At 45.9% G+C, this 13,197-nt stretch overlaps 1 protein-coding gene across 2 annotated transcripts in view; it reads left to right on the top strand.

Moving 5' to 3' along the window:
• Positions 1 to 13,197, top strand: part of KLF1 (KLF transcription factor 1) — a 37,031-nt gene that overhangs the window by 14,022 nt on the left and 9,812 nt on the right. Inside the window, exon 1 of one of the 2 annotated variants that reach the window (XM_083180011.1) lies at positions 11,481 to 11,597. The exons of the other annotated variant lie outside the window; for it this stretch is intronic. Within the exon in view, the coding sequence (XP_083036137.1) occupies positions 11,544 to 11,597 (54 nt within the window). The 5' untranslated portion in view covers positions 11,481 to 11,543. Of the gene's footprint in view, positions 1 to 11,480; positions 11,598 to 13,197 lie in introns of those variants that run through there. 2 annotated transcript variants of the gene reach the window in all.

The raw sequence follows: 13,197 nt of genomic DNA, 5'->3' as shown, positions 1-13,197 counted from the left end.
AGTGGGCTGGGCCCCTACAATCCTTGGGCCCCTGGGCAACTGCCCATTCAGCCCAATGGGAAAGACGGCCCTGCATCAGGGTGGGGATACAATTAAAAATGGGGTCTGGGTGGGCATTTAACATTGAAATCGCGTCGCATTGCATCGCATGCCATTATAATGGCATGCGATGCGACGCGATATTAAAATTGTACACTCATCCTGGGGAAAGGCTCAAATTGGGTCCCTCGCATACCTTAATTAGTGGTATGCGATGCGACACGACGGGCGCCGTGATAATACACAAGTACCGATTTTTCTATTCGATTTTAAGAAAACGGGAGCGCGCATCGAATCGAATGCAGATCGAAAGTGTCCTAAAAACCATTCGATGTGGATTCGATTTTGGTTCTATAAGCAAAATCGAATCGAAAACAGGGAAAAATCTAAGCATGTGTACACAGCTTAACAGAGATCTGTCCAATATATTTCTGGACAGCAGTTGTGCCCTCCCTTTCACCCATTAACTGAGACCTAAGAGACTCGCTCACTTGTAGCTGCCATTACAAGAAGCAGTTGTCCTGGAATCAGTAGGTTAATTTCTCAGTCATTCATCACTCTATTAAACCCCCATTCCCTCTTTTCTATATACTGTACCGTATCCAGGCGAGTCTCAAGAGAGACACATACTTGTGAGCCAGCTTTATATTGCACACCTTAATTGTCAACTCGATAATTATATATCCAGGGGATATAAGAATTATATATTTCATTTATTAAGGTTTGCCTGCAGCACAGTAGTGAAACCTAGTATATTGGTTTTCTACTAACAAACCATCTTTTCATTAAATTGAACAGCAGTGAGACACTTCCTAATTGTTTAAAAAAAATATATTATTATCAGAACCTGTGAAATTATACAATTAATTTGAATTGACCTTAGAATTGTCTGATTGCTGAATAATCCTAATTGACTCAAATTGTTTATATCGGGACCTGTGAAATTTATACCCCTTTCACATCGCACTTTTAAAACGGTATATTGCCGTTTTTTCCCATTTTAAAACGTTTAAGGCTGCAATGTGAAAGTGCCAAAGTTGATTTACCGGTTAAAGTTAACTGGTATTTCAACACGGTTAAAAAGCAGAGTCCTACATGTTTTCAAGCCGTTTTTTAGGCAGTGTGAATGGCTCTATTTCAATGGCTTGAAACGTGTCCCTTGGGGGTTAAACGGGTTGAATGTTTGAATGGTATTTTTTAAAACGGTTTTCACCTGCAATGTGAAAGGTCTCAAGGCTCAGACCCGTTTTAAAGTCCCATTTAAGAATACCGTGTCATTACCCATTTCTGCAATGTGAAAGCAGTATTATGCTGCTTAATTGACCCAAATAGTTAATATCAGAACCTGGTAAACTGCTTTCATACTAACCATTATTTGTGTTACAGTTCTTGATTGACCTAATTGTGCACTTGATTGATTTACTGTCATTACAAGGTGCAAGGCTAATCTTCCTAGCCAGACGTTCATCGTCTGCAAAGCTACTCTGTCAGTCACTTCATTGGTTACCTGTATTCTACCGTATTCAATACAAAATTATTTTACTTACACACAAAGCCATAAACCAAACTACACCAACATACATATCTTCTCTTATCTCAAAATATCATCCAACCCGACCTCTACGCTCCTCACAAGATCTGCGTCTCTCATCCACACTCATTACTCGCTCCCATTCCCGACTGCAGGACTTTCTTCGTGCTGCACCCACTCTGTGGAATGCCCTCCCAAGCACAATAAGACTCTCCTCCAGTCTCCAAACCTATAAGCGTTTCCTGAAGACTCATCTCTTCAGGCAAGCTTATCAAATTCCAGAACCAGTCATAGAACCTTGCGTTCTGGTGGAATCGATGCAATAAAGAATACAGTATCTATCCTTATGTATCAATGCCTATTTCCCTATAGATTGTAAGCTTGCGAGCAGGGCCCTCCTACATTGACTGTCTGTAAATTTTGACTGTCTGTAAATAACCTGTTTTGTTGTATCACTGTCTGCTATTGTAAAGCGCAACGGAATATGTTGCGCTATATAAGAAACTGTTAATAAATAAATAAAATAAAGAAAGAAATAAATTACACCTATTATCCACTGTTTATCTACCAATTGTTAAGAGCACCACCTGACATATTAGTGAACACGTACAGTAATAACCTATTCATTTCTGGAAATATGACTGCTCAATCTACTGTGCATAATTGAGAAATATTTTGCAATGCACCATTAGAGATATCTCAGGATATCCATCAATTAGTGCCTCCTCACCTATCAGAATCATATAAAATTTTGATTGTACATATTGAATTGTTATGCACAACATATAAGAAATTGCCATATCTATGAAGGTGTATTTTGGGTAGAGCACTTCCTTAGTGTTATCTACTCCCTTTACGTGTTTTTTTGTGTTGTTAGCGTCATTGTGTGTCGATTTTATTCTTTATATGTGATAAAATGAAAAAGTTAAGTTTTAAAAATACTTTTGTCAAAGCAGTGCCCCCCAAAAAAGAGAGTACTTTCTTTGTTCCTCGTGTACTTATCTATACTCTCAGGGGAGCACCTCTACCAGCCATTGCATATACTAAAGCACCCTATTGTATATATTGTGGATATTCTATTGCTACATACATTATTATCTCTACTTGTGTTAAGTGACTTGTTCCCCAATTCCCGCAAATGTTTCTACACGGATGAAAGACTGACAGCCATTAGGTTAGTAGATAAGGCAATGGTACCGATTGAACCGGGCTGGAACCAGATAGGCTGTGCCGGGTGGAAAAATGGTTCATCAACTCCAGCCATTTTCAACCCGGCGCAGCCTTGTCAGGCTGGAAACAGAACGGTTATGCTGGGCTGGAACTAGTAGGAGTTTCTGGACCTTACTGGAACCGGAGAGTTTATGCCAGGCCGGGACCACCAGAATCGGACTGGAACTAGATAGTCTACACTGGGCTGGAGTTGCTGAACCAGGCTGGAACCGTTACAACTGGGATGGAAGCAGATAGTCTCTTATGGCCTGGTGCTAGACTGCGCCAGGCTGGAACCTGCAGAACCAGGATAGAACCAGAGAGATTGTGCTGGGCTAGAACCGGCCTAACCGGGCTAGAACTGGAGAGGCATCACTGGGATGGAACCGGCAGTACCAGGTTGGAACCGGGCAGGCATTGCTTTGTTGGAACCAGCAGAACTGGGCTGGAAACAGATAGGCATCGTCTAGCTGAAATTGGCAGAATCATGATGGAACCAGATAGGTGAAACTGGGCTGAAACTGGTAGAACCAGTCTGGAACTAGATAGACTGTGCTAGGCCGGAAATGGTAGAACTGGGCTGGAACCTGAGATGCTGCACTGGAGTGGAACCAGCTGATACTGCTGTTCTTACCTGATTACAAATCAATAGACATTTGGTATACAACGTTCTGGGAAGCACAGGAACACACCGAGTCTGAATGATCTGGTCCTTTTAAACATGGTGGACAGCTACGATTGGGGGGTGCAGTCAGCTGACTTGCAGACTTTCTAAAATTGGGGGATAGTGATCAGCTGATGCCAGTCAAGATAGAACCAAGACCACCTGCGTCTGTAGCAGACTGGGCCTAAGTGAACCGCTGCAGGAATTCCAAAGCCCAGAGGTGGAACTACCATTGATGCAGCAGATGCAGTGAACTGGGGCCCTGAGGACTAACGCCCACTGCTGCCCATTTCACCTCCTGTTTTTCCCTGTCATGCTCTGACTTCCCCTGCCATCCTCTCCCTGTAACCCACTGCCGTGTTGCATATTGTGAGCTTGGGATGGGGTGGAGGAGGGTGGGCAAAATTATATTTTTGCATCTGGGCCCACAAGTTCCATTACTGCCACAAACGTATTCCTAGACACTGTTTTGATTGAAGAAACGCATCTTCAAAAGCTCAGGAAGCTGCCTCGGGGAACAACCAGCAGACAGACGTGTAAACAGCGGGGCCAAACTTTAAGGTCTCGAATCGAGACCATGACATACAGTAAGCACAATATCTGGACCCACAGAATAACCCGTCATGCCCAAAATGTTATTTAAAAATGTGAAAATGTATTATTTTTAATTCGGTATTCATCTAGATCTCTCGGGTGCTTTTAACACTGTTGACCATTCTCTTCTCATACAACCTCTACAATCCCCAGGTCCTCAGAACACAGCCCTTTCTTGGTTCTCATTGTACCTATCTAATTGATCTTTCAGTGTTTGCTTCTCTGATTCTACCTCCTCTTCTATACCTCTATCAGTTGGAGAACCTCAAGGCTGAGTTCCTCTGCTTCTCTCAATCAATACCACATCTCTTGGCAAACTAACCAGCTCTTTTGGATTTCAGTATTATCTGTATGCGGATGATACTCAAAACTACCTATCTACCTATCCTCCAAACACCTGTCACCATCTGTATTGGTCCGTGTCATTGATTGTCTTTCTGCCCTTTCATTGTGGTTGTTATCTCACCACCTAAAAATATTTCAATACCAAAATTAATTATATTTCCACCGACCAATAGTAGTTTCCACCCCAATAGCTCTATAACTGTTGAGAACACGACAAACTATAAACTTGCTGCCTAGGGGATATCTTAGACTGTGTTCCCCATGTCATGATCCAGTGACTAAGAAACACTTACCTACCATCCAGGTATTTCTCCAGGCTTGCTCAGAGACTCTCTTCTGCAGTAATGCTGCAGGTGTCCCAGGTCCGGCCGGCGCCGGCTGCGTATGATTGGCGGCTTCTGAATCATCATCCTGGTGGTTACCACTGACACGGCCTGTGGCCTTTCTGACAGCACTTGTCGGCATGTTTACCATCAGAATCAGGTTTATTGGCCAGGTATACTTGCGTATACTAGGAATTTGTTTTCGGTTTGCTGTGCAGCAGCCAGGTTGGGTAACAAGTAAACAATATACAGTATAAACAATATAAACAGGGGGGGGGGGGGGGCATGTACAGTCATACAGAAAGTTATTCCGAGGGGACATCATGTTAGATTATGTGCAAAGGGTTATGGCGCGACTAGACAGTGAGGAGTTTATGAGTTCACGCGTCAACAGGTGAACTGCTTGAGGGAAGAAAGTTTTTAGGCTTCTGGTGGGAATAGCGCTCTAGCGTCTGCCTGATGGCAGCAGGTTAAACAAACCATGACCAGGATGTAGTTTGTCCTTGACTATCTTCGTAGCCTGCTTTATTGCTCTGGACAGGTACTGGTCCTGGACATATGGAAGGTCCATCCCGATGATCTTCCCCGCAGTTCTGACAACCTTTTAGAGTTTGCATTTGTCTCTCTTGCTGGCGGAGCCGCACCAGACCAGTATCGAGGAACACAGAACAGACTCCACAATCGCGGATTAGAAGCTTCTGTTGGATGTTGACCTTCCTCAGTTGCCTAAGGAAGAATAGCCTCTGCTGCGTTTTCCAACAATAGTATCAGTGTTGGGCCCCCATTCAAGGTCCCGGGAGATTGTGGTTCCTAGGAACTTGAAGAAGTCCACTAACGACACCACACTGTCAGCAATAGTTTGCGGAGTAACATCAACAGCCTTCTTCCTAAAGTCCACTACCATCTCAATGTTTTGAGTGGGTTGAGCTCTAGATGGTTGCTGCTGCACCACCGGGCCAATCGGTCCACTTCTTGTCTGTAGGCCGATTCGTCCCCGTCCTTGATAAGGCCAATGATGGTAGTGTCATCAGAAAATTTGATTATCTTTACTGATGCACCTCTGAGGTGCAGTCGTTGGTGTACAGGGAGAAGAGCAGGGGTGAGAGTACACAGTTCTGGGGGGCTCTTGTGCTGATGGACCGCACTTGAGAGGTGAATTCCCAGCTTTCACAACTTGTTTTCTATCAGTCAGAAAGTCCACAATCCAAGAACACATAGCATCAGGGACTCCTAGGTGGAGTAGTTTGGGGGAGGAGGATGTTGGGGATGATTGTGTTGAAAGCCGAGCTGAAGTCGACAAACAGGACTCTTGCATTGGTACCAGGCATACCCAGGTGCTGCAGAATGCAGTGCAGGCCCAGGTTGACTGCATCCTCAACTCATCGATTCGATCAGTAGGCAAACTGGAGGGGATCTAGCTGGTGGCCAGTCACAGATTTCAGGAGGTTCAGTACCAGGCACTCGAATGCTTTCATGATTACAGATGTCAGAGCTATCAGCTGGTAGTCGTTCAGATTTGTAATAGTGGATTTCTTGGGGACCGGAACCATAGTGGAGCTTTTGAGGCAGGAGGGAACTTTGCATAGCTCCAGTGATTTGTTGAAGATCCTGGTGAATATGGGGGCAAGTTGACCCGTGCATACTCTCTGGGCAGATAGTGACACCCCATCAGGACCTGGTGCTTTCCTTGGCTTGGCCCTCTTGAACATCTCCTCCACCTCTACTTGGGTGACCTGAAGTGACTGGAGTTGGCTGTCGACATTTGGGGCAGCACAGAGGGTATGGTTTGGTTCACAGTGGACTACAAACCTGCAATAGAAGCTGTTCTGCTCATCATCTAGGTCTTGGTACATGGCGGTGGGTTTGGGTGATTTGTTCTAGCTGGTTATAGATTGCATTCCTTTCCACACAGATACAGGGTCGTTAGTGGACAGGTTATTTGTCAGCTTGTCAGAGAACCGCTTTTTTGCTAGCCTGATTTCTTTTCTTAGGGAGTTCCTGGCTTGGTTGTATTGTGCTCTGTCACTGCTGCTGTAAGCCTTCTCTTTGGCTTGGTGGAGTTGTCTGAGCTGGGTGTTGAACCAAGGCATGTTGTTATTGAAGATGGAATAGGTCTTGGTGGGTATACACATGTCCACACAGTAGCTTATGTAGGATGTGACGGTGTCAGTCAGGTCATTCAGGTCAGTTGCCGAGGCTTCAAAGACCCTCCAGTCCGTGCAGTCGAGACAGAACTGGAGTTTCAGCTTAGCCTCCTTAGTCCATTTCTTAACTGTCTTGACGACAGCTCCTCACACTTTTTGCATATAGGTAGGGAGTAGGTGGACAAGGCAGTGGTCAGATAACCAGAGAGCAGCATGGGGGATTGACCGGAAGGCAGACTTACGGGTGGATGTGCAGTGGTCAAGGGTACGCCCTTCTCTGGTGGGGCATGTGACTTGCTGTTTGAACTTGGGTAGCTCTTGGCTTAGGTTAGTTCTGTTGAAGTCACCCAGCACTATGAACAGAGAGTAAAAGTGTTTTTGTCAGATATGCTGGTGGTCAGGTGGTGCAGGGCTTCCTTTGCGCAGCCAAGGGTGGGGGGGGGGGGCGGGGTGGGGGGTTGTACACTCCCACTAGGACAATCGAGCCAAATTTCCAGGGGGAATAGAAGGGTTTGCAGTTGATACATGGCATCTCCAGGTGAGGGCTACATGATTTGCCTAGGATTGTGACATTGGTGCACCATCTATCTTGTTTTCCCTGAGAGAACCTTGGAGCAGTCAGCTCTGTAGAGACCATATCCTGGCAGGGACACCGGGTGGTCAACAATGTGGTCATCCAGCCACGGTACTCTGTGAAACATAGGACAGATGATCCTGCAATGCTTGACCTTGTGCTTCCCATGAGGAGGGACAGCTCATTAAACTTGTTTGTCAGGGAGCCCACTTTTGAGAGCAGGATTGCGGGGAGTGCAGACCAGTGCCCTCTCCACTTACACCTCACTAAGGCACCGACACAATAGCCTCTCCTCCATGACCAGGGCAGGTACACACTGTGGCTTAATCCAGGTTGGCCTCTGCTGGCAGTGCTGGGGAGCTGATGGGCTGCGGTTCCGTCCGGGACCACCGCCACACGACCCTGAGGGTTTACTTTTCTGCCACCTCTGTCAGGGCAGCCACGGCTGGGCGCTTGTAGCGCTATTGCAAGGAAGCAGGGCGGTAAGCACGGCTAGATTTGAAAACACTGGCTGGACGCTGATTGGCTGAGAGCGTCTGGCCAGTCTTTTCAAATCCAGCAGCACTTCCCACCCTGCTGCCCATCTAATAGCGCTGCAAGTGCCCAGCTGCCGCTGCCTGGATCCCTGCAGTCTGGACCCCCTGCCGGAATAGAAGCAAGCCGGAAGTACCTTTCACACAAGCCTGTATCCCGGGCTGGTTCTGGGAGCAACCCTGCTATATGGTAAATTTTCCCCTGAATTCAGGCTGGTGTGAAAGGGGTATAACACTCTCCTCCAGTCTCCAAACCTTCAAGTGATCCCCGAAAACTCACCTCTTCAACCAGCTTATCAAATTCCAGATCCGCCCACATAATCTTCATAAACTTTCCCTATAGATTGTAAGCTTGCAAGCAGGGCCCTCTAGACTGTAACGATCTTGTTTGGTTTTTTTCAATTCTTCCAATTGTAAAGTGCAACGGAATTAGCTGCGCTATATAATAAACTGTTAATAAATAAATAATAAACCTTTCCTATCCAAGTACATCCCCGCTGCACAGTCCACACATAACCTTACTTATTTTCTCTCTCACTGGGGGTTATTCAGACCTGATTGCAAAGCTGCTTTTATCTCAAGTGGACAAAACCATGTGCACTGCAAATGGGGGCAGATGTAACATGTACAGAGAGGATCAGATTTGGATGGGGTGTGTTGAAACTGAAAACTAAATTGCAGTGTAAAGATAAAGCAAACAAAATAACTCACCCAAATCTAACTCTCTCTCTGCACATGTCACATCTACCCCACCTGCAGTGCAAAATAGTTTTGTTCATTTGAGAAAAAAGCAGCATTGCGATCTGGTCTGAATAACCCCAAATTTCCCATCCTACCGTTATGATTGTCTGTAACTACCCAGTTTGTTTTATCACTGCTTCCATTTGCAAAGCGCAAAGGAGTTCGCTGCACTGATAATACATGATGTTACTTTTTATTAAATAATGTCTGGTTCATGTAGCCCTGATGTTATGGCATACTGAATACACACGTACTATTTATGAACTGGAAAAAAGTAGCGTGCAGTGTTAGGGGAATATAGAAAAAGGAACTTGCACGCATTTCTCAACTTTCTCTTAGTATTGCCCATTGCAAGGATCTGATTGGCTACCAGCTCGTGGCCAGGGACCTGTAATGTAATCTACCCTGTACTGATTGCTGCTGATGAGGAATAGAGGAACGTGCAAAACACGGGCCTCCGCGTGAACTTCCCCTAAACTACTCACCCCAAGCCCTCTGACTTATTAACCTTTCTCACTAAAAACAACTAGAAGAAACCACACTTACACGTGTACGTTACACATAACCACATAATTGTATAACTTGTATTAGTTTATATAACGCACCAGTGGTCGAAGTGGAATTCTGAAGAAGGAATATGGAAAAATTAAAGGCTGTACTTATGGGAAAAGGGGTGTGGTCACTCAAAAAGGGGTGTGGTCTTAAGTGCAGTGTACCGCACAGTAGTACCCTTTAAATAGGGGTGTATTTATAATGGGTACAGTGTGCACGATGCACACGGGCCCCTGAGGCATAGGGGGCCCACACAGCACTCGCAGCACCCATTTTTTAATACTTACCCTGCAGAATCCAATGACGACGGCGGTGGTGCTGAGGATATTCCTAGAAAAACGGCTGCCATTTTTTTTCTGGAGATCTGCACATGTGCAGTGGAGTCTCAGCCTTCTAGTTCTCAAATTCCACAATGCTGCGATGTGGAAATCACCAGAAAAATGGCCACCATAGGAATTGTTGGAACTCACGGACTGGCAGCCAATCAGGAGTGGCTTCTCCTTACACAGTATGGTGCTATGTGTTACTTACCAGTCCTGACAACTTTGCGCATGTTGCACAATTGATCCGGTAAGAGGTCTTGCAGGTTTCAGGAGATCTCACACATGCACGGCTGATGTCATGACATCAGCCGCCCGCCCCAAGCACACTCTCCGTCATGGCTGCATTTACATGGAAACGCCCAGCATTTGCATGGCTGATGCCCATGAAACGCTGGGCATTCCCATGACCCGCTGCTGCCACCGCCCCTGCCCCCCCACACACACAAGCACCACGGCGATTGTGCAGGACAGCGTGGTGCTCGCCCAAAACTGGTCAAGGGGCGCATATGAGAATATGTGCATGCACAGGGCAGAACCATCGGTCCCCAACACTTAAATTGCTCGGTCAATCGCCAAATACCGGCTTCCTGTGCACTACACATTTGAATTCCCCCCATAGAGGTGAGGAGCAGTGTTAGCCTGTTATTATATAGGATTATATATCACAATTCCTGGTATAAGCAGATACCGTGAGGATTCTCCATGGTATATATAAATAATAAGGTAGCACTTGTTACACTGTACTGTATGACCCACAGCTAAATTACTTGCTTCAATATGCTTGAAGTATTTAAAAAAAAAAAAAAAAGAAAAGCCCAATAGCCTCTGCCCATCTCCCCTGTGTGATGTTAGTCAGTGTTATCTGTATCTGTGTACTGCATGTGTTTACTGTATAATGTACAAGATAACAGCACTGAGCCCCTTATCTCGCTCCCCCTTAAATCTCTCCACCAGGCACAGGGGGAGCAATGTGCTGAATATGTGATGTGTGGCAGGAGAACAAGGCAGATGAATAGCACACATGTATGGAGATATAATGTAATATATCATAGACAGTGTATGGGCTCTGTACGCTGTGAGTGATTGGTCACATAAGAATGTTGATCCCTATAGTAAAAGAATCTTCCATATATACCAATAGTTATTCAAATGGATGATAAAACAGTGGCAGCACTACTGCTGTAATAAGTGATACGGCCACTACTATAACCCAGAGGTAATGCCAAACCCTACCAACTCCGAGCATGGCATAGATTGGCACAGCTACTCCCCCAGCATTACATGATTGCTGTGTCACATGAACAAAGCACCAATTTTCGGGAGCACAAGGGGGGTGGGAAACTCCCAGGTGTCACCCTTCAAGGGGTTTACACCAAAGTGATGACTCTTCCTTAGTGATAGGAGCCAGGTGCTGTGTGTGGCATTAACCTGCAGCACTTGGCTCCTGTTACTGAGAAGGAGCCAGAGGTGCTGCAGCCTGCACACCCTTGGAGCAAGGTAGTTAGGGCGCTTTCCCATCAAAGCCACACCCCCTTTATTGACAGTGGGGGTCCAGAGAGGCCACACCCTCTCTACACAAATTGATGCCACCTTTTTGGGCCGCACCAGGTGTCATTAACCCTTGTGCCGCCCCCATTGACAAAATTAAAGGAAATATTTGAAATAACTGATCAGCATTGTCCCACTTCTCATTCATTCCATGTATCAGTGAGCTCCTCTTATCACCCCAGCCACACAACATAATGCACTGTCATCAGTGTGAAACTGCTGACACAGCCACTATGGGAAGGAGGGGAGATGAAAGGAAGGGGGAGGATGGGGATGTGTTACACCTTCCAGCCAATCAGAAGAGGCACCGAACTTCTTGAAATTAACAAGAAAAAAGTATTTTGTGTGAGTCGTCCCCTTCTGAGCTGACAGAATACAGGAGCTTATAATATACAACACTGATATATTTATACAGCACTAATTATGGCATTAGCTTCCTGCAAATACCAAAGTCACACACTGCATGAAAATATTCAGGTAAGTGCCTTCCTCAGGTGCTCCCAGTCTGTATGTATGCATGCTCCCACCCTGTATGGTAATATTCAGGTAAGTGCCTTCCCCAGGTGCTCCCAGTCTGTATGTATGCCTGCTCCCATGCTGTATGGTAATGTTCAGACAAGTGCTTTCCCCAGATGCTCCCAGTCTGTATGTATGCACACTCTCGCACTGTATGGTAATATTCAGGTAAGTGCCTTCCTCAGGTGCTCCCAGTCTGTATGTATGCATGCTCCAGCGCTGTATGGTAATATTCAGGTAAGTGCCTTCCTCCGGTGCTCCCAGTCTGTATGTATGCATGCTCCCACACTGTATGGTAATATTCAGGCAAGTGCCTTCCCCAGGTGCTCCCAGTCTGTATGTATGCCCGCTCCCATGCTGTATGGTAATATCCATGCAAGTGCCTTCCCCAGGTGCTCCCAGTCTGTATGTATGCATGCTCCCACCCTGTATGGCAGTGTTTTTCAACCACTGTGCCGTGGCACACTAGTGTGCCTTGAGCTGTTCTCAAGTGTGCCCCCAGATCTAGAGTTCTCAAACCCATTTACAGCCACCACCAGTTCAAATGTTATTTACTGATCTCTTCTTTTCATGTAAAGGGCCAATGTATTTTATTTTTGTTACCTGTGGGGATCAGTGTGAATGTTTTTTTAATGTGGGGGCCAATAGGTTTGTTTTTTTCCTGTGGTGGCCAATGTGTTTTTCCCTGTGGGGATCTCATGGTGTGCCTTGGCAATTTTAAAGTCCTATTTAGTGTGCCATAAGGTAAAAAGGTTGAAAATCACTGCTGTATGGTAATATTCAGGTAAGTGCCTTCCCCAGGTGCTCCCAGTCTGTATGTATGCCCGCTTCCGCGATGTTTGGTAATATTCAGGTAAGTGCCTTTCCCAGGTGCTCCCAATCTGTGTATGCATGCTCCCATGCTGTATGGTAATATTCAGGCAAGTGCCTTTCTCAGGTGCTCCCAGTCTGTATGTATGCATGCTCCCGCACTGTATGGTAATATTCAGGCAAGTGCCTTCCCCAGGTGCTCCCAGTCTGTATGTATGCCCGCTCCCATGCTGTATGGTAATATCCATGCAAGTGCCTTCCCCAGGTGCTCCCAGTCTGTATGTATGCATGCTCACACCCTGTATGGTAATATTCAGGTAAGTGACTTCCCCAGGTGCTCCCAGTCTGTATGTATGCATGCTCCCACCCTGTATGGTAATATTCAGGTAAGTGCCTTCCCCAGGTGCTCCCAGTCTGTATGTATGCCCGCTCCCGCGATGTTTGGTAATATTCAGGTAAGTGCCTTTCCCAGGTGCTCCCAGTCTGTATGTATGCCCGCTCCCATGCTGTATGGTAATATTCAGGCAAGTGCCTTTCTCAGGTGCTCCCAGTCTGTATGTATGCATGTTCACACCCTGTATGGTTATATTCAGGAAAGTTGTTTCCCCAGGTTCTCCCAATCTGTATGTATGCATGCTCCCACAATGTATGGTAATATTCAGGCAAGTGCCTTCCCCAGGTGCTCCCAGTCTGTATGTATGTATGCACGCTCCCGCGCTGTATGGTAATATTCAGATAAGTGCCTACCCCA

Source organism: Crinia signifera, chromosome 4 (assembly GCF_055691185.1).
Source record: "Crinia signifera chromosome 4, ASM5569118v1, whole genome shotgun sequence".
Classification (NCBI taxonomy): Eukaryota; Metazoa; Chordata; class Amphibia; order Anura; family Myobatrachidae; genus Crinia; species Crinia signifera.
The sequence above is the reverse complement of the archived record's forward strand: the minus strand, read 5'-3'. Positions and strand labels throughout refer to the sequence as shown.